The sequence below is a fragment of the Anser cygnoides genome, chromosome 24, assembly GCF_040182565.1.
Source record: "Anser cygnoides isolate HZ-2024a breed goose chromosome 24, Taihu_goose_T2T_genome, whole genome shotgun sequence".
Taxonomy (NCBI): domain Eukaryota; kingdom Metazoa; phylum Chordata; class Aves; order Anseriformes; family Anatidae; genus Anser; species Anser cygnoides.
The window spans coordinates 3,702,473-3,721,714 of NC_089896.1; the positions used below are offsets into that span (position 1 = coordinate 3,702,473).

The 19,242-nt window shown below is 54.3% G+C and overlaps 2 protein-coding genes across 2 annotated transcripts; one reads left to right on the top strand and one right to left on the bottom strand.

The window, feature by feature from the left end:
• Positions 1-4,053: 4,053 nt before the first annotated feature.
• Positions 4,054-13,665, bottom strand: NUDC (nuclear distribution C, dynein complex regulator). The gene is made up of 9 exons (XM_048073198.2): positions 13,476-13,665; positions 12,265-12,342; positions 9,635-9,838; positions 9,270-9,353; positions 8,818-8,931; positions 8,175-8,369; positions 7,466-7,549; positions 7,019-7,137; positions 4,054-5,187 (listed from the first exon to the last, which is right to left on the bottom strand). Exons 1-9 carry the CDS (start codon positions 13,569-13,571, stop codon positions 5,136-5,138), a joined length of 1,026 nt encoding a protein of 341 aa, XP_047929155.2. The 5' UTR covers positions 13,572-13,665; the 3' UTR covers positions 4,054-5,135.
• Positions 13,666-13,890: 225 nt separating this feature from the next.
• On the top strand, positions 13,891-17,829 carry NR0B2 (nuclear receptor subfamily 0 group B member 2). Its single transcript, XM_013199600.3, has 2 exons — positions 13,891-15,967; positions 16,434-17,829. Exons 1-2 carry the CDS (start codon positions 15,424-15,426, stop codon positions 16,712-16,714), a joined length of 825 nt encoding a protein of 274 aa, XP_013055054.2. The 5' UTR covers positions 13,891-15,423; the 3' UTR covers positions 16,715-17,829.
• The last annotated feature ends 1,413 nt before the right edge of the window (positions 17,830-19,242 follow it).

Genomic DNA, 19,242 nt, shown 5'->3' on the forward strand with positions numbered 1-19,242 from the left:
GGAAGTGCCTGTTTGCATGTAAGGAAGCTCAACGGGTGATGTTCGGAAAGCTGAGCCTGGGGGGGAGAATTTCCAACCTGTTCCTGGGGCGTAGAAACCTCGTGCTAGAAGGTGCCGTGACTGCCGGCTCCGTCCCACTTCTGTTCAACGAGGACTGCAGTTCAGCCTGACCACCAGGCACCGTTCACTGCAGGGATGGTTCCTGGAAGGATTTTAAACCCATAACCAGGTAAATGCTGCCTTTTCGCAGCTGGAAAGGGTCTGCCAGAGAGGATGCTTTGGTGCCTGCAGCCCTTGGAGCAGCCTGTCGGGGCCCCAGGGGAGCGGAGCAAAGGCTGCCTGCAGCAGCCTGCTGGCCAGCCCCTGGCACTGAGCTGGGACGTGGCTGTGTCACTGCTGTCTCTGCTGTCCCCACCGGCTCCTAAGCTGCCCTGCTAGTTCCTCCTGCGAGCCTGGGCCACGTTATTCTGTCCTCTGTCCTTTCTACCTGAATTCCTGCAGTGCTCTTCCTGGAGGAGGTTGGTCTTCCCTCCGAGGGAGTTTGATCAGGTGGGGTGGCGCAGAGCGGCTGTTACCGGTGCACGGTACTGCTCCTGCTTCCCTTGGGTCTCCTGAACGCCCAGGAGGGCTGTTCGGATGCTTCGGGTTGTGTGCGCACAGCGTGGGAGCTCGTCCCCTGCCCCAAACTAGCTGGCTTGTTCAACACAGCTGCTGCGAGATCATTGCTGTTTCTGGAAATACTTGAAATCTTTGCCTTTAGAACTATGATCTCGTAGTTGCTCTCTCTCTGCTGTCTTGTTTTTGTCTTGTGTTTTGTACCTCTCCTGGCTTTGAGTGTTGGTTTGCTGCATTGACCAGGCATTGATCGTGGCTTGCTTTGCTCGCAGCTGCCCGGGGAATGAATGCAGTCTGGTTGGCTGCTGAAGGTCGTTTGCCACTGACCAAGCTGCCTCAGCTGCTGCTGGAGTGGTTTTTGCTCTGAGCATTAGCACTGAGTGTTTTGCTGGGTGATCTGACGTGGTTGCCAAAGAGATCTCAGAAATACGAGAGCCCTTTACCAAGCTAAATGCACAGAAACGTGTTTTTGTTTTTTGTTTTTTGTTTTTTTTTTGCCTGGGTGCTTCCCTTAGGGAGCGTGACTCAGCACCCTCCTTTTCCTGGAGACTTCGGTTTTGCTGGGCTCGGTTTTGTCAGGAGCCTCTCCCCGAGACCACGCAGCGCACGTGTCCTCACCGTGCTAAGCGGCGCTCCCTGCTGCGGCGAGGACCAGTGCCTCCAGTAGCACCCAGTGCCGTGCAGTCCCCGACACCCCACTGCCAGCGGCTTCCTCAGCTCGGGGTTCAGGAAGCTCGGTGGCTCTGATCGGAACGGCTGCACGTGTTAGGGAAACCTCCCCGTCCACACCTCGAGCTACTGAAGGATTTATTTCAGGGCAGCTTACGGGGTAGAAAGCAGATTAATTTTACCCGAAGTTTTACAGCCTGGTCCTTAGCAGTGACAGAGGAGTGGTGGCTTCTCTTCAAAGTAAGCAAAGCGAAACTGATGTAAATACCTCGTGCCTGTTTCCCTCCTTGGGGTTCTGCCTTCTCAGTGCTCCTTCCAAAGCCGTCCTGCAGCCTGTGCCGTTTCCTGAGTGATCTGAGCTGCGATTGCCATTAATCAAGGCCAAGCCAAGATCTGATGCTAGACAAAAGACCAGGAGACGCTTTGAACACATGGGAAGCCCTGCAGAGAGCCCGCACGCCTTCAAGGTTTTGTTTTTAGAAGATGGGAGAAGGAAGAATCGGCGCTACAGCCCCAAAACCAGCAGCGAGGCAGCTGCAGCCGGGCGCAGCACTGGAGCGTGCTGGCAGCTGCAGCTCCAAGGGGTGGCAGCACCAGAACAGCTTCTCCGGGAGCTGTGACACGGGTGTGACAGGCGAAGGGACCTTCAGCTCTTGCCACCCTCGAGCGCAGCCAGAGCTCGGGCAGGGAGGCGTTTGCCGAGAATCAATACAAGGAAATATTTGTTGGGTTTGGTCCCCGGTGTCCTATGTGGGAGGCATTTTCCCTGCGTGGGTCACGAGCACGAGGCTGCGGTCTGGGCTCTCCGCTAGCTCAGACCGAGGGATTTGCAATCTTGGAGCCGCTTTTGCAGCCGCCCGGCCCAGAGCTGTCCTGCCCTGGCACGGTTTGCTCCAGAGGAAACCGCCTCTCGGGGCCCAAAGGGTGCTTTGGATTCAGCTCGGCCCAGAGAAAGTCGGAGGCAGCCGGGTGGTTTGCAGAGGACAAGGCCAGCAGGAGAAACACCTTCTGTTCCGCTGGCTGGCAGGGTTGAAGTCCAGGCGTAGCGCTCGGATCAACCGCAGTTCACAAACACAGCTCAGGGCATTCACCCGCCGCCAGTGCAGAGCTGCAGCTCTGGCCCAGTTCTCCCAGAACTGTTTGCCTTTCCTCTTTACGTGCCTGAAAGGAAGGCAAATGACGTCGCTTTTTCCCCAAAAAAAAAAAATCCCCTCGCAGCTTCCTCCAGGGTTCCTGCTACTGCCTTTTCTTGGTCTTAACTCTGTTTTTTGCCTTCCCGCTCCCCAGCCTGCCTCCTGCCAGTGACACCAAGCAGCGTACGACTTGTGCCAGCCCGAACTGGAAAACTCAGGAGTTTCAGTCTTGGTTGCACCGACCGCTGCCCTGGGCTCACAAGGGCACAGACCGAAGGGCTGAGGACAGGAGCAGCCGCAGAGATTTTGTTTTTTTGGTAACAGCGTTGTTAAAAAAAAAAAAAAACAAAACTCACGGGAGCGCTGCACTTAGGCCAAGCAGCCCCCCCACTGACAGCCACCCGCCGAGCCCCCGGTCCGGCTGCCTGCTGCCCCTTTGGGATGAGCTTGGGGTTTCTGGTGCGTGTTACAGGGCTGAGGTGGTGCCGGGGAAGTCACCGAGGTTGGGCTCGGGGTGGTGCCGTGCACCGCGCCGGTTTACGACCGGTCCCTGGTGCCTGCCCGTGCTTGCTCTGCAGGAGGGGCTGGTGGCCAGCCCCTTGTGCTGCTCACCGGGAAGCGGCGCGGCGTCGAGCCGTGCTCTGACACACCACCGGGAACTGAGGGAAGCTCGTTGTACCCCCAGAACCGCAGCTCGTTTCCACACACCCCCAGCCCAACTGCTCCACACACCGTGGTTCAGAGCAGGTACGTTCACACCAGGGCTGAGAGCCTCTGAAGCCAGCGTGCTGTCTGGTTTCTCCACAACAACGCAAGACCCTCTGCTGTTTTTCAGTCGAGCCCAGGAAGGCAAAGGTGTGCGAGGTAACCCCAAGACTGACAGGCAGTGGGACCCCGAGCGCAGCTGCCCCATCCCGGCAGGTAGTGGGGAGGGCAGGCCAGACACAGGTGCCCTGACCCGAGTCCTCGCTTGCCCACGAGGTCGCTGCTCGGCTGGGTGGGTGCTGGTTTTTGACCCTGAGGGCCTGTAAAAGTGGAAGACGGAACGCAAACAACGTCCTCCTGTTCGAAAAATAAATCCAAATAAGCCAGGTGCAACGCCAGGCTGAACTTTGCCCAAGCACGTTTTTCAGCCGTTTGTGCCCACTCCCTCTGGTAGGAGGTGGAAACGTCTCAGGGCAGCAGAAGCAAGAACCCCGGCAGCAGGATTTTGGGGTAGCCTGTAAAGGCCTCACGGGAGCCATGGCTTTTGTGCCACTTTCCTCGTACGGTTGTCATAAAGCAGACCTGGGGCAAGGGTGGCTTCCTCAGCCCAGTCACACGCTGCTACGTGGAGCCTGGAGCCACGAGCCTTGGTCGCAGCCAGGGGTTTAAGCTGGGCACAGAGATTTTCAGTGCTCCTGAGCAAGGCCCACAGCTCCTGCTGCCTGTCCTTAGCTGGGGAGCAAATGTTACGAGCGGGGAACCCGAGAGGGATTCACAAACAGCCACAGAGCACAAGCCCCAGCCCCTGTCAGGCAGCCAACCCCCCCAGGGGCACCCTCGTCTGCAGGCGCTGCCCCCTCCCAGCTCGTACCCAAGCCTGCACGGGCTGCTTGGAGCCCTCCTGGGGAAGAAATCACACGTTCTGCCTGAAAAATATGCCACTTTTTTTGTCTTTATGTTGCACCGCAGTTTTAACAAAGATACGAACATGCAGAGTAGTGCCACTTGCCAGCAGGAGCTCAGAAGAGAACGCAGCAATGCCTGTCAGCGGTCGGCAGGGAGAGAGGCGCTTGGAAAAGGGCCGGGAGATGCACTGCCAGTAAGAACAGCACCCCAAAGACCCCCCCACGCCCTCTCCCTGCCCGCACCCACAGATTTCCTAGCCTTCCTTTCCCCCAGGGCAGCAGGTCATCCTCTCCAGCTGGGACGGGAGCCCTCCCTTGAGCCCCACGGGGTCCAGACTGTTCCACCTCTGGCAAGAACAGAAGCAGCAGCAAGGGTGGAAGACACCAAGTGCAGCTCAGCCCCGAAACCCCCTGCTCAGATGTGATTTACCCTTGAGCCCATTACAGGTGAGGAGAAGGGAACCATTTTTTTTTTTTTACCCTTTCTCCATTCGGTTTCCAGACAGCAGCATGATGCCCTCTGCTCCCTGAAAATGATGGGTTATGGCAATGAGGAGGAGCTGCAATGGCTGATTTTTATGCTGCTGTTTTCCTTTCCCAAGGCCCAGGGAGGCAGAACAGGAATTATTTCAAAAAATAAACCGGCCCTTGTTTTCACAAGAGAGCAAGAATGCCAGAAGGGGGAGGGAGTAAAAACTCAGGAGAACCTGCTGCCAGAACTGATATGGCAAAGCGTGGATTACTAACGCTGAAGAGCCAGGAGATTAAGCTAAGCAATACATTAAGGGTATGTCCCAAAGCCTCTCGAGTCTGGCTCTTGTAGCCCTAATGCTCTTTTTGCTCTAGCCCCTCCTTCTCCGCTAACTGCTGTTTGGGAAGTGTCGCAGATGGCTCTGACTGGAACTGCTGCAGGCTGGTTCTGTGGCCTTGTGTTCTGCTTGACACGGGACAACTGAGGATGACTTCACGGAGCTGCCTCCCCAGCAAGCTCAGGTGGGGATGCTGGAAGTGCTTACTTGCCCAAGGTAAGGGATCCCTACTTATCCGGCAACACAAATCCTGCCCCGTTCGACGGGCTGACTGAGGGAGGGGAGGAAAAGAGGAGGACTCAGTTGAATTTAGCCTTTGAAAAGTCCATTTCTGGATGCTGTTCCATGAACCTGCAAGGAAAACAAAGGTAAGAGCTTGGTCAGTCAGCAGGAGCCCCAGAACAGCTCCCCTCAGGGACACACAGTGCCTGAGAACTCAGCACCCCCTCAATCCCATTTCAAGTCGCTCGTGCAGCCTCCTCCTGTTCCGCTTTTCAGGTTCGAGGCAGCCTTCTCCCAAGGTTTAAGGCCTCCCTACTTCCTGTGCTATCAAGTCTGCTTCCTCCTCACACCCTCCACAGCAGGGACTGTTTTACCGAGCTTCCCAGGCCGCAATCTCCAAACTACAAACGTTTTTCCCTTAGGTCAGTGGTATCAGCGATCCTACCAGCCGCCAAGGTCAGCAAGCCCAGACACATGGCAGTTATTAATTATCAGACACACACCCTTTAACTGTTACCTCCCGGACAGACACGTAGCAGCTATGGCCCTGATTGTGGGGCAGAGGGGAGATTATAAGGGTAGATTATGATTTAAGCTTAAACGTGTTCACATTACGCATTACTGGAGACACCGGGAATGTCTCCAGTGCTGCGACAGTGAAATCTAACGAAGCACACGACCGGAGAAATCTGTTCTCAGACTAGGTGCAACCCGATTACAAATGCCCTGCAACCCCAGCAGATAGGACTATTTGGACACAGGTTGCCACATCAGGAAGTTCTGAGAACAAAACGCTGTGCCTGCGGGCGCTCGGCAGCGAGGTATTAGCACACGCAGAAGCTCCCACCTTCCTCCTCTGCCCTGCAGTTCACCACGGGGTACAACGCGTAACCGTGTGGGGGGTGCAGACACAAAGCACAGTAAGGGCAGGCCCCCTTTCTTCTTCCACGCTCTCATCTCGTGTTTTCCCCTGAAATGCTACCGCAGCACTTCCACCTCCGCGGAAATCTGTGCTGCGGGAGTCGCGTCCTTGTTTAGCAGCCAGGAGGGCTTCGCTGGCAGAGATTAGCGCCCACCTGGGTGTCACTGAGTCCACTTTGGCCTGAACAAAGTCTAAACTTCCCATCCGCTCCCTACCAGCCAATCTGCACCCAAGCCAAATTTGCGGAGAGCCGAACGAGTGACCTTGCCGACGAGGTATCCTGTACGTGCACTTTCCAGGGAGGCAAGGACTGCCTGCCGTGCTATCGGCTCCACAGGCACTGAGGACGTCTGGTCTCTGCTCCAGAAGTCTCATCCTGCCCTAAACTCAGTGCACTGATCAGAGCGAAGCTTCTGCCAGCACAGATAAGCCAAGGAAGGAAAGGAGTCAGGTGCAGAAGGCCAGGCCTGCTACACTAATCCTCCTTCCAACCCTGAGATAAGATGGGGATTTGCACTTGCTGAGGAAGCTGCCTGATCCAGAACTGCCTCCACGCCTTCCTACGCGGCCTTGGGAGCCCTGGGGGTAATTTCCCCGCCGAGGTGCGTTTATGCCAAACAGGGCAATAAAGACATAAAAGGGTTACGGGCCTGGAGACAGCTGTCTGGTGGCAGGTGTGTAGAGCGGGGAGATTATCTGTGCTACTGAGCAGGAGATTAGAAAACAATCAAGACCATGTTAAAGTTCAGTAGAGATGGCACCTCCATGCCCAAACATGCTTTCTGGACTTGAAATCAGCAGATTAAGACAATGCCAGAGCTAGGCTGTTCCTAGAATTTCCCATTACACTTTCTGCACTCACCGACTTTTATAGACACCGGTGGGTAGCCAGTGACCGTCTAACTGCTGACATGAACTCAGGTAGGACTGAATGCCAACCCATTTTCTGCTCGGTTTCACTGCTAGGTATTTGTGAAGGGAGAAGAGGAGAAGGGGTATGGGAAAGCGAGTACCCACGAATTAATCAGTTCTACGCACTTTTTCAAAATGTCTTGCTTCTTCTGTTCGTCAGATGTGGGGAGGCCCATGGATTTCTGTCGTTGATCGTACATCATTTTCTCCACCATGCTGCGAGTCTCGCTGTCCAGGTCTGACAACTGAAACCAAGGACTTCTATCAACACTGAAATAACCTTCCTGAGCCCCCCCACACACACAGCCTGCTTGCAGAGAACGTGACTACACTGACGTTACATGGTGCTGTGCACACAGGCTTCAGAAACACTTATACAGACACTAATCTATAAACTCAGCTCCATTCACTTGCAGTTCTGGGAGCGTTTATATTCTAAGATAGCACCATATGCATCAGTACTCCCAGTACTGTTTTTTTCTGCTAGCAGAACAAAGATGTAGCAGTTGAACGTGAGCTCAGCGCGAGCACATTTATGAGAAGGCTCCGTTCAGGAAAAGAGGGAGTTCTTACTTTTGAGTTCTCTGGATTAATTTTCTTGGTGTTGATTTCTGGGTCCGTGGAGACTAGTTTGTTCCACCATTCCATTTTGTTGATCTGAAGGAAAGAAGAGGCAAAAATTATTTATTTTTCCTGGACTTGTTCTTGGAATTTTATGTCTCAGTCACAGGAAAAAAAACGCTGGAATCAAACTTTGACGGTTTTCTAAATGCCAGTAAAATCTGAAGGTGGATAAAGGGCATTACTTTCCTTTCTAACCACTTTACCTAGCCTGAATTTCCGTAACTGGCAAATCTTGAGAGCAAGTTACATGTCACGTTTGGCACAACAAAAGAGGATTAAAAAAAAACACACCTGGAGAGGCCCAGAAGGGACAAGAGCAGCAATAAGTTCTGTCCCTGGATTTTTCATGTCGCTAACAGATGTGAAAGAATAGCGCTATTCCACTAAGGCGTAACTTTAAAATTACTGATTTCCTTCCAGCTTTTCCTGAACTGCTTAGCAATCAATTGGGCATACTGGATTAGCATGAAGTTAGGCTGAAAATAGAGGCAACCTGAAATACCCTGCTTCCAGTAGTAGCACTGACATTGTGCAATGGACAAGCATGATTCTTCTGTTTCAGCTCACAAAGCCCAGGGCTTTCATTGGTTTCGTGACTCTCATTTCACTAAGTAAGAGGCAGACAAGTCCCAGTTCTCCCCGATCTGTTCTGCTTTACCTTTTCCAGGTGCACGGTGACTGTTTTACCATCTTCAATCAGCCAGGAGCTCTCCTCCACCTTCACTTCATTGAAAAGGTCTCCATCGATAACGGGCGAGTGGCCCTTCAGGCCGACTTTGAGGTGCCGTCTCTGGATATCAACCACCACGTCCTTCCCCTTCAGCCGGAAGCTCACCTTGAAAGGGATGGCCAGCTGGACCAGACAGAGGTCAGATGTGAGGAGCAGAGCAATGGAGTCTCTCCTTGCCCTCTCGTGCTGCTGTTTTAAGGCTTTTTGCCTTGCTTTCACCAGAGTAAGACAGTACTCAATGATTTTCCCTACGGTACTGAGCAAGCAGGCATAGGATGAAAGGACACGTGTAAATTTGGCAACAGGATGGCCAATATATCTCAGTGGAAGGGAAGCAGATTTTAATGTCTTAACTGTGTACACCAAGGTTTGTCAGAGTTAAGTACAGCTTTTGGGAATGGTATTTAGTTACCAAGCTCTCCTCCAGCTATTGAAATGCTGCCATTAAGTAAAATTAGCAGCCTTCCGTGAGCAAACGAGATACGGGGCAGCAGGTCCACTATCCTTACTAGCACTTGCTCTTATTTCCTGGCTAAGATTCCTCAGGCCCTGGATATAAGGCAATACTTACATCCAGCTCTGAAAGAGTCTGTGTCCATCTGTAATTTGGAAGGTCAGCTCCATTGCCAGAGTTGGGTTTAAGTTTTCCTTTATCCTTCTCATCTTCCTCTTCTTCATCTGTTTCCTAAACAACCAATTTAGAGCATAAAAAAAGGTTTTTCGAGTCTTCATGCATCTTTCACTTGTGTCAACAATTCTAGGTTTTTGTAAGAATTTCAGCTGCACATATTCAATATTCACATAACTTTAACCCACAATGAAAAGGTGTCTCTATTAAGACACAGTAACAAGGGGTCAAAAGAGGTGTTGAAGTCGTTGGAAATTGTGTTATGACACAACTTTTTCAGTGCATATTCCCAAAGAAAGTCAGGCTGGACATCCCGTAACACTCACAAGAGTTCTGATGGTTAACCAGAAACATGTTTCTCCCAGTCTAACATAAAGTCCCTAGGTGAGCTTTACCTGCTTGTTAGAATCTGAAGATTCACCTTCATCTTCCGAGGATTTCACTGGGACGCTGTTAACCTCTTTCTGTGCTTCTTTTTTCTGTTTAAAAAGAGAAAAAGAGAATGAACACGCTCAGATAGCGCTGATACTTTGTGCCACTTGCTGATCTGACACTAGGTGGCCTCAGCCTCTTCATCTGGAGCTTAAAGAACCAGAGACAGAGCTACAGGGGGAATTTTCAGCCCTTGGAACAGGATCCCCATCTGGGGATCCAGACACGGCCTTTTACATCGCTCACCACTACCTGAACTACGTGCCAGCAGACAGAGGAGACAGCCCAGGCCTGGACGGCACCCACACGTGCCAAACGCTGCTCTCACCTGGTCGATTTCCAGCTGCAGCCTTTCTGCTTCCTCGTCCGTAAGTTCCTTAATCCTTGGCTCGTTCGCTTCCTGCTTTGCTTCTTTAGCGAGTTTCGCAGCTCGCTCTGCCTTTTCTCGCCGTTCCGCCTCTTGACGAGCCTTTTTCTCCTTCCGCTCCTTCTGAGCTAGTTTGTTGTGATGGTTGAAGGTGTCTGTGATCAGCTGAAAGACAGGAACACATAACAAAAGGTTTAAGAAAAAAAAAAACACTTTTTCAAACCCAAATGACTATCTACTAAGGCTCTGAGAACACGTTAGCCATACTGATGTGACTTCCCCTCATTTTCACTCTAGTTGTTTGACTGAAAATCTAGAGGGGGGAAAGCTTGAAGTATTTAAATGCAGCCCTTCCTAGCCCTTTCTTATATAGGGAGTGTATTTCAATGGAGATAACAAAAAAAAAAAAATAAAGATTCTCCATTTGTTTAGTCATTTGTGCTCTTCCAGCAGAACAAGCAGCTGCCTAACCCAGCCATTTGACCACTCTCCGTACACCTACGAGAGCTGGAAGAACAGTGACACTAGACCTAGTTTTTGCACCTACTTTTGACCTTTCCCACAACCGCGCTTTCCCCAGGCACTAGATGGAGGTTCCTCTCTTATTAGTATCTGTATTACGAAACCTTTTCAATGAAGAAGCTCTAAAGCTCCTGGAAAGGTTGCTACTACTGCAACAGCAAAGGGCAGCAAGCAGAAACCAATAGGCATTGCAGTTGAATATCAGTGTTGTGATTTAGAGGAGAAAAAAAATGAAAAGCTTATCGTTTTACCGAGGGTCAAGTTCCTCCAAAAATCTTTGCTCCAAACCTAACTACAACTGCTCTTGTTGTTGTGACTGAAAAGCAAAATCCCAAGGTCTCTGATGCAAAAGGCTGTACTGCTCAGGGGGAAAGCTGAGTACACAGGCAGTAAGCCAGAGCAATTGCCTCGTGGTCGATAATGCCAGGGAACGCTGTGCAAAGCAGCACGTATGAGAGCTGCCGTCTGCTCCAGAAAACAATGCAGAGACGATCTGAGAAATGAAATCGGAGTGGAGTTTTCAGGCGGGTTTCGTGTACTCGTTTATGTATACCCCAGAAATTCCACAAGGAATCGGCACCTTTCCAGAGCAGCTCAAAGCACCCAGGCCTCGTGTACTTCTGTAACCGACCGCCAACTATTTCTGCTTTGTTTTTAAAGGGCAAAGTGAGATTTATTTACGCAACCCGAGCCCAGCGTTTCCTAGGACGCAGAATTCAAGACGTGCATCTCCCAGCTCCTGTTCCTAACAAGCCAGGGAGCGAGGCTATTTGCACAGCCCGAGCCTGCCAGTGCGCGCACTGCGTTTCTCTCAACTGCCATCGCGTCCCCTCGCTCTACGCAAGGGCTGCATAAAAGACGATGCCTTCCCACCCTCTCCTCTTTCTCTTTGATGCCAAAGGACCAGCAGGATTGGGGAAACAGCTTCTGCAAATTGTGCTGTTACTGTGGTGTCACAGACCCCTTGTGCTGAGCACCTCCTCAGGAGACCATAAAGCATTTGAACAGGTATCGCAGTAGCCAGGACCTCCAAAAGCACCAGCCAGTGCTTATCTCCAAGCTGCTGCTCAGTTTCAGTCCCAGGGAGCAGAGTCCTCACGAACTTGGGAGATTTCTCTCCAGTCTAAGGAAAACGGCAGGAGACTTCACCTCATTCTTCCTCTGAATCCATCCCCTTTCCCTTACCTGCCTCATTTAACCACTCCGGGGACTAGACAGCGCATGTAACTCCCTGTGTTAGCAATTAACACCTTCCCTAACACGCTCACCATGGCAGCAGTGCCTGCTTTGCTCACAGGGAGTTCCACTAGACCAGAAAGCCAAGACAAGTCTTAGACAAGACAAGCACTCCGGATTTTGTCCTCGATTCCGTACTGCCTGGGATCTAGAAGTACCAGACCCTCCCACATCAGCTCCCCTGCAAGCTCTGCTGTAACCACCCGCAGCCTCAAAGCCAGGCGGGCAGCCGAGGGGCACCGCGGCCTCCAGCCGAGCGTTGCAAAGCAGCTCACGTGCTAAGCCAGAGGGGAACAGCCACCACGCGGGTGAGTACAACCAAGAAACCTTCAGAGAGCCTGCCTAACTCCTGCTGGAACGCTCCGCCTGCCAGCGAGGCAGCCCAGAGCCCCGGGCTCGCTCAGTCCAGACAGGTACGCGGCCCGGAGACAAAGGTGCAGCCGCATGTGCAGAGACGTGGACTTTGGGCTTTCTCTGAGGTGAACAAACAAGGTAACCTGGGGTTATCGCTTCTGCAGTGTCTGTCACCGTTAAGTCAGTGTGTCTGGCAGATTTGCTTTCCAAACAAGCCTTTGGCCAGAGCGTGGCAAAAAAAAAAAGGAAAAAAAAAAGCCCTGCACCAACGGTATCGCTTGAACAAGCAATCATGCCTCACCTCACATCGGGGCAGCTCATTATTGCTTTGTTTTGTGGTGTGTTTCATCAGCAGCACAGCCCGCTCGTCCCCCAGTGCATTAAAGGGCTTTGGGGCCTTCAGAAAGGGAAGTCTTAGCATGACATAGACACGGCACATAAATAAGACAAAAAAAGCGTGGATTTTTTTTTTTTTTTACCTTCTCTGCTACGCCATCTTCTCCACCAGTGAAGAAATCTGTTTTACGCCTCAGGAAACTAAAGAACGTGTTCACAAGCTGGTAGAGAGGAAACAGAGAAAGGGGGGAAGAGAAGGGGTGAAGAGAGAAAAAAAGAGCAGTGAGACCAGATCACTCCAAGGTACCTTGTGTCTCTAGAGTAGCCTTTATTGCGCCCTTCCCATCTGTGTCTGCATCAGCACCGTACTGAAACCCTGTGACTTTCCCAGAGAAAACAGCCAAGGGCTTATAAGGAGATCCAGCTCCTGGATCCCATTTTTCAGAGGCATGTGTGTGTTTCATGTTAAGAGAGGGCAACCAGTTTATTCTCAGGTCACCTTGGGGACGCACCTACTTTGCCATCCCAAACTGTCACTCAGATCTCTCTGATGCAGAAACTTTGGCAATGCATACGTACTTTTAGATACACACACACACGAATGTATACAGATGCTCACATATTCTGTACGCCTATGCCCTCAAAGCCTGCAAGCCGCCCCCAAGCTGCGTCCCGTTTATTTACAAAAGTTTAAACTTCTTTTTATTTCTGACTGTCTTGCTGCCTGCCAGATGCTGCTGGTGAACTGGCAGTTATGAACTGCCACCCCAAAATACCTCCATGGAAATGGGTTTGACTCTCAGTGGGTTTGATTTCCACCCCCACCCCCCCAGGAGTTATGTCTCGTCAGTATTTCAACCTGAAGCCCCACGGCAGCAGGAGGAGCTGTGTTTAACACCATTTCCCCACGTGTGGGTGCAGGGGTTGTTCCCACACACCCCTCCCTGCGGACCAGCTTCCCACCAGGAGCCACTACCTGGAGGAGCGGGAGGCCCGCGCAGCGCCCCACGAGGAGGGGAGGAGCCGCGGCCGCGTTTAACGGCACCTGGCGGCGGCCACAACCCGCTGGGGGCTCGAGGGACCGCAAAACTGGGCCAGGGCGGCTCCAGCCTCCCGTGCCTCTCCCGCTCCGCAGCCGCAGCAGCCCCGGGCCCCACGCGTGGCGCTGCCGAGGCCGAGAGCCCCCGGCGTGGGGAGGCCGCACACGGGGGCCCCTCGCTCCGTGGCGGCGGGGAGGGAACCCGGGGGGGCTGCGTGGGGCCCCCCGGGGCCTCGTCCGAGGGCCGCCGCCTGCCCCTCCCCCGTTACCCCCGGAGGAGCTCGGCGAAGCCTCCGCCGGGCCCGGCGGCGCTACCTCGCGCACGCCGCCCTGGTGCTGCTGGGCCATGGCCAGGAGCATGCCGTCGAAGCGATCCTCCTGCTCCGCCGCCTCCTCCGCGCTCAGCCCCATCCTGACCCTGACCCCGCTGCCGCCGCCGCCTCGGCCCCCTCACGCCGCCGCTTGCCGGAACCGGAAGGTGAGGGAGCGGAAGCTCGCGCGGCGCTCGCCTCTCCCTTCCGCCAATCGCAGCGCGCGGCCCAGCCGCTCCCTTCGCGGATTGGTCGCGGAGGGGCGCGGGAGGCGGGAGGAGAGGAGCGGGGCGCGGTTGCCATAGCAACGGAGAGGCCTAGGCCTTTCCAGAAGGCTCCGCGGGGCCTGGGGAGGCCCTGGAGGGCCAGGCCCTGATCCCCCCCCCCCCCTCCCAGCCCCGGTGGGCACCGAGCCGCCACCACCGCCCCCTTCCCCACACGGCTCCTGGGGCCGCTCACCCAGGCCCCGAGCGGGGCAGGGGCCTGCAGCCTGCGTAGGGACGGGTCCAGCAGGCCCCGCAGGCCGCTGCAGGTCTCCCCCCTGTGTGATCCCCCCGCGTCTGCACCCCCCAGGGCTGGGTGTGCTCGGGGGGGGTTGTCCCCGTCAGGGCGAGCTGTGCCGCTCACAGGCTCCTGCCGCCCGGGGGATTCCTCAGCAGGCCCCCCGAAATCAGTGTTTGGATGCTGCCCCTTCCCTAAACCAACTTGTGCTGATAACGCGTACAAATGCATCTGGACACCTAATAATTGACATCCGATGATAAGACAAGGGGCGGTGGGTGCAAGCCGGAATGTAGGAGGTTCCGCTTAAATATGAGATGAAGTTTTTTCACGGTGAGGGTGCCAGAACACTGGAACAGGCTCCCGGGGGGTTGCGGAGCCTCCTTCTCCAGAGACATTCCAAACCCGCCTGGATGCGTTCCTGTGTGCCCTGATCTAGGTGTTCCTGCTCCGGCAGGGGGCTTGGACTAGCTGGTCTTTCAAGGTCCCTTCCAATCCCTAACGTTCCGTGATTCTGTGATAGCTGAGAATTCAAGGTGGAAATCTATAAGCCTGGCCCTCCCCTGCCCAGTATTTCCCCTGTGACACGTGGGGCCCTGCCTTGCCCACAGGCTCCTGCTGCCCACGGGATTCCCCAGCAGGCCCCCTGAAATCATCACTCGGATGCTGCCCCTTCCCTAAACCAACAGATACAGATCAGCAGATCAGCAGATACAAATACCTGAGCAATTCAAGGTGAAAATCTATAAACCCGGCCCACCCCTGCCCAGCATTTCCCCTGTGACACATGGGGCCCTGCCTCAGGATGAGTCGTTCAGTTCACCCGCTTCCTTAACTGTAACAGCAGCGAGGCTCCTGTCAACAAGGTTAGGCAAATATCTGCTGATAAAACGACTTCCAGGTTGCTCTTTCCAAGGCCGGAGCGCACAGGCCATTTGCCACAGGGCCCTCGCTCCAGACGGGTGCCGTGTGTGTGTGTGTGTGAACTCCTTGGCAGTGACACCTGCCATATAGCGCTGCCTGATTGCAGCGCGGGGCCTTGGTGCCATGGTACAGCCCGGGTTAATGACTTTGTTTATACTGTTTGGGTAATCGCGATAAGGCCGCCCAACCCGCGCTGCCCCGTCCCCCCGCGGCAGCTGCTGGCGCTTCATTGAGAAAACGGCCATTGACGCCACGCCGAGAACTTGCTGGCCCCAGCCAATCATCCAGGGGACGGCTGCTTTTTTTTTTTTTTAATGAGGACCGCTTAATCACAGAGCGGTCAAGGCTGGGAAGGGGTGTTTCACTTGTGACCGAGCCTTATAAGAGCTGGTTTGAGCAGCCATGTGCTGGCAGAGCGGGGAGGACAGGGTGTTTCCAGGCTGAGGCAGGGAGGAAGTTTACGGGTCTCTCACATCTGCTGCAGCAGGAGCTGAGTTTCACAGAGGATCCGGGCTTCCAGCTCAGCTATGACGACCAGCAGCATGGACGTGGACTGCGAGAGGTGTCAGTGCCAGCAGGAGGACAACCGCACCGCCATCCTTTACAACCTCCTCAGCCAGAACCTGAACCACAGCCGGGGCAGCTGCAGCCCGGCCCACCAGCGCTGCCTGTGCCACCAGCGCCGGACAGTCTGCCTGCGCACACCCCACGTCACCTGCCAGGCTGCCTCCGATGTGCTGGTGAAAACCGTCAGCTTCATGAAAAACCTCCCTTCCTTCCACCTGCTGCCACGAGGGGACCAGCTCCTGCTGCTGGACAGCTGCTGGGTCCCCCTCTTCCTCCTGGGGCTGGCGCAGGACATGGTGACGTTTGAGGTGATGGAGACCCCGGCCCCCAGCATGCTCAAGAAGATCCTCCTCGATGGCCAAAGCAAACGGCAGGAGCCCGAGCGGACGCAGCCCACGCTGGCTGCCGTGCAGCGGCTGCAGTGCTGCCTAAACACCTTCTGGAGCCTGGACCTGAGCCCCAAGGAATATGCCTACCTGAAGGGAGCCATTCTCTTTAATCCCGGTGAGTGCTCAACCCTCTGAGCCCTGCCTGCTGGTAGCAAGAGAAAGCCCTGCACGTGTTAGCATCTAAAAACATATTTCTTGGCTTGGAGTCTCTCAGAGTACGGGCAGGAGCGTGCGTGAGAGCAGAGAGGGCTGCTTGCCTTATCGTTAGCGCCGATAATGCAGCTGACAGCTGGGAGGCGGGAAGGAGGGATATTAAATATAGCATTAAAAACAGAGACCTTATCGCTCTGCAAACAACGAAGAGCCCTGTACTTACTCTGTAAAGCTTGTTTGCCCTGTTATCTGTTTTTGCTCCTTCAAAACAGCAGCCCTGAAATAGCCACATCTCAGCAGTGCTGGGTACATCTTGTTAGCGTGGCGCTCAGAGACTCCCTCTGAGATGCAGGGGAAAGGAATGGGAGAAACCTGGAGCTGTTTTCCAGCCTCCCTCTTCATGGGCTTTTCTTCCTTTCTCTCTGCAGATGTCCCAGGGCTGAGAGCCTCCCAGTACATCGAGAGCCTCCAGCGGGAAGCCCAGCGAGCACTTCAGGAGGTCCTGCGGCCCCTGCATCCTGAGGACCAGGGCCGCTTTGCCCGCATTTTGCTGATTGCCTCCACCTTGAAATCCATCCCTCCTGCCCTTATCACAGACCTCTTCTTCCGGCCCATCATCGGCAACGCAGACATCATTGAGCTCATCGCGGAAATGCTGTACGAAATCACCAGCAGGCAGCTGGCTCCCACACCACGCATGGCGCTCTGAGACGCTGCGCTCGGCTGCCGGCCTCGTGGGTGCTCCCCAACACCTCACAGGGAGCAGAGAGAATCAGGGAGTGGGGATTTAGCAGGACGGGTACTTGGACTCTGCAAAGAACTGGCTATGCATGTGCCTGTCACTAGTATGAGCCTGTAGGACTCAGCGAGGCTTCGCAGAGCACACAGGAAAATAACTTGGATTTGGCAGATGTTTATGGCAGCACCTGCTCCACCTGTGCCAGTCTCAGCTTCAGGGAGCGCGTGTGTATGTGACTTTCCCTGGCCTGTAGCTGGTGATACGTAGCTGCCAGCAAACTCTGACACGGAACAGGTGGGGTTAGAGGCCACTCCAGGTTTTCGCTCAGCGAATCCTTGGTCCCATCGAAATCAATGTGCATTTTGCCGCTAACTCTGAGATGAGGCTTGGCCTCAGCTGAAATCCTGTAACAGCTTGGTTATGCAGTACTTAGGTGTGCTGAGTACCCTGTCTTCAGTGGGATCACGCATAGGGTGTTCCTAAGTGGAATTTGGTCTGGGTGAAGCTTTGGTCTATCTCTATTGTGCATGAAATTGTAGCAATATTCATAAAGAATCTTCCTTTATCACTAAGAGGGAAGAGGCCAGAGTATAAAATCTTACAGGGTGTGCAGGCAGCCAAATTCGCACTTTCTACCTTCTCTTAGATTGCATCTTTTCTCCATTATGCCATGAACTGCAACAGGATTGTTTGCAGAGCAATGGACTACCTAAGAGCAGCTAAACCTATGTCATGTAGTGCTGCGTGAATACCAGGGACTCCATCCTACCCATACACCATGCGGTGATTTTAGCAATATTGAGAGCAGCTCAGGCTGTGGTCTTACCTCCATTTCTGTGACAGGAAGAAACTCACTGAGCTGTAACACTGCAGAAACAGGCAGAACTGATTTAGTGGCAGAACAAAACATCCATGTCTTGAGTTAGAGCAGGTTGTACATGTAGCACGTCTGGAAAGTTCGCTCCTCCTGTCTGCAGCTTTTGCAACAAGTCGAATGTCAGTATTTTGTAAGTGAACATTCTTGTGGTTTGTATACAAGATACAGTAAATTATTTTTTTAATAAAATGTTTTACACTTTGGAAAATGGCGTTGACTTTCAAAGATGGTGCTAAATTTTCGGGGTTCTAAATTTCCAGAAATACTGGCTGCGGGCCTGGCGTGGGAAGGACGCTAGAGCGGACGGGGACAGAGACTTTCCCCAGAGGCTCTCCGTAAAAATCCTCCTGCCTCATCATCGCAGGGGAGCGCTGTGATGTGGACACGGGAGCTGATTCACAGCCATGTGGCTCGCAATCTCCCGAGCGCCCGGCAGAGAGAAACTTGCAGAGGCAGCAGAACCGCGGCCTGTCCACACGCTGTGCCTTCCTTCACGCGCGCAGCCTCGCCCAGAGGGCTCCCAGCCAGGCGCAGCGCTGGTGCTGGGTGCTGACTCACCTGGATGTGCAGTCGTTGCCACCAGGCACCACGACCACCACGCTTGCCGTGCCTGGTAAAGCCCCATGAGGCCTCCCTGTCCCCTCTTACCCACTGAAACCCCTCAAATTTTAGCCAGCAGCCCGGGGGGAGGACAGACTCTTTTGTCCGTCTGTCCCCGCAGCTCTCACCCCAGCTGCAGAAGGGTGACGGGCTGCTTCCAACATGATCTCAGCTCCTGACAGCCATTTTCCATGGGGAAGGAGCGTGTGAGTCACCAGATGATTTCCACAGGCCCACGCCAGCCACCGGCAGCCATGAGCCACACAGCGGTGACGCGTGCGTGAGTCATGGTGTGTCGGGTGCCGAACAGCCCCATTGCCACGGTGACAGAGGCAAACATTTCGGAACAGGGAAGAGCCCCCAGCCTCCTGGGGACAGGATCCCTGCAGGTCCACCTGCACGGTGGAGTCAGCCACAGGTGGTACCTCATGTCACTGCCCATGACACAGACAGAGAATCCTGGAATCATTAGGGTTGGAAAAGCCCTCCGAGATCATCTGGTCCAACCACCCCCTACCACCACCATCACCCGCTAACCATGTCCCCAGGCCCCACGTCCAACCTCTCCTTGAACACCCCCAGGGACGGTGACTCCACCACCTCCCTGGGCAACCCGTCCCAACGCCTGACCGCTCTTTCTGAGAAGAAATGTCTCCTCATTTCCAGCCTGAACCTCCCCTGGCACAACTGGAGGCCATTCCCTCTGGTCCTATCACCGGTTACCTGTGAGAAGAGGCCGACCCCAGCTCCCCACACCTTCCTTGGAGGCAGTTGCAGAGAGCAATGAGGTCTGCCCTGAGCCTCCCCTTCCCCAGACCAAACCACCCCATAGGACTTGTGCTCCATCCCTTCACCCCCCTCCCAGGGCCCCCCCAGCCCTCCCTTTGCTCCCTCCTTCACGGTGCCCCCAGAGCTGCTCCTTTACTGACTGGAAAGGTAAAGTAGAGGCCAAGCCCTCAGGCTTTGGGCCTGAGCAGCACGGGGGGCAGCGGGGACACCCCCAGCACCCAGTAAACGCCAG

Excerpts from the sequence above, each read along its gene's own strand:
- NUDC (XM_048073198.2), bottom strand. The coding sequence starts at position 13,571 with ATGGGGCTGAGCGCGGAGGAGGCGGCGGAGCAGGAGGATCGCTTCGAC. Across the intron at positions 12,343-13,475 it reads ACCAGGGCGGCGTGCGCGAG|CTTGTGAACACGTTCTTTAG; the intron begins GTAGCGCCGCCG and ends CCTCTCTACCAG. Across the intron at positions 7,138-7,465 it reads TTAATCCAGAGAACTCAAAA|TTGTCAGACCTGGACAGCGA; the intron begins GTAAGAACTCCC and ends CCTTGGTTTCAG.
- NR0B2 (XM_013199600.3), top strand. The coding sequence starts at position 15,424 with ATGACGACCAGCAGCATGGACGTGGACTGCGAGAGGTGTCAGTGCCAG. Across the intron at positions 15,968-16,433 it reads AGCCATTCTCTTTAATCCCG|ATGTCCCAGGGCTGAGAGCC; the intron begins GTGAGTGCTCAA and ends TTCTCTCTGCAG.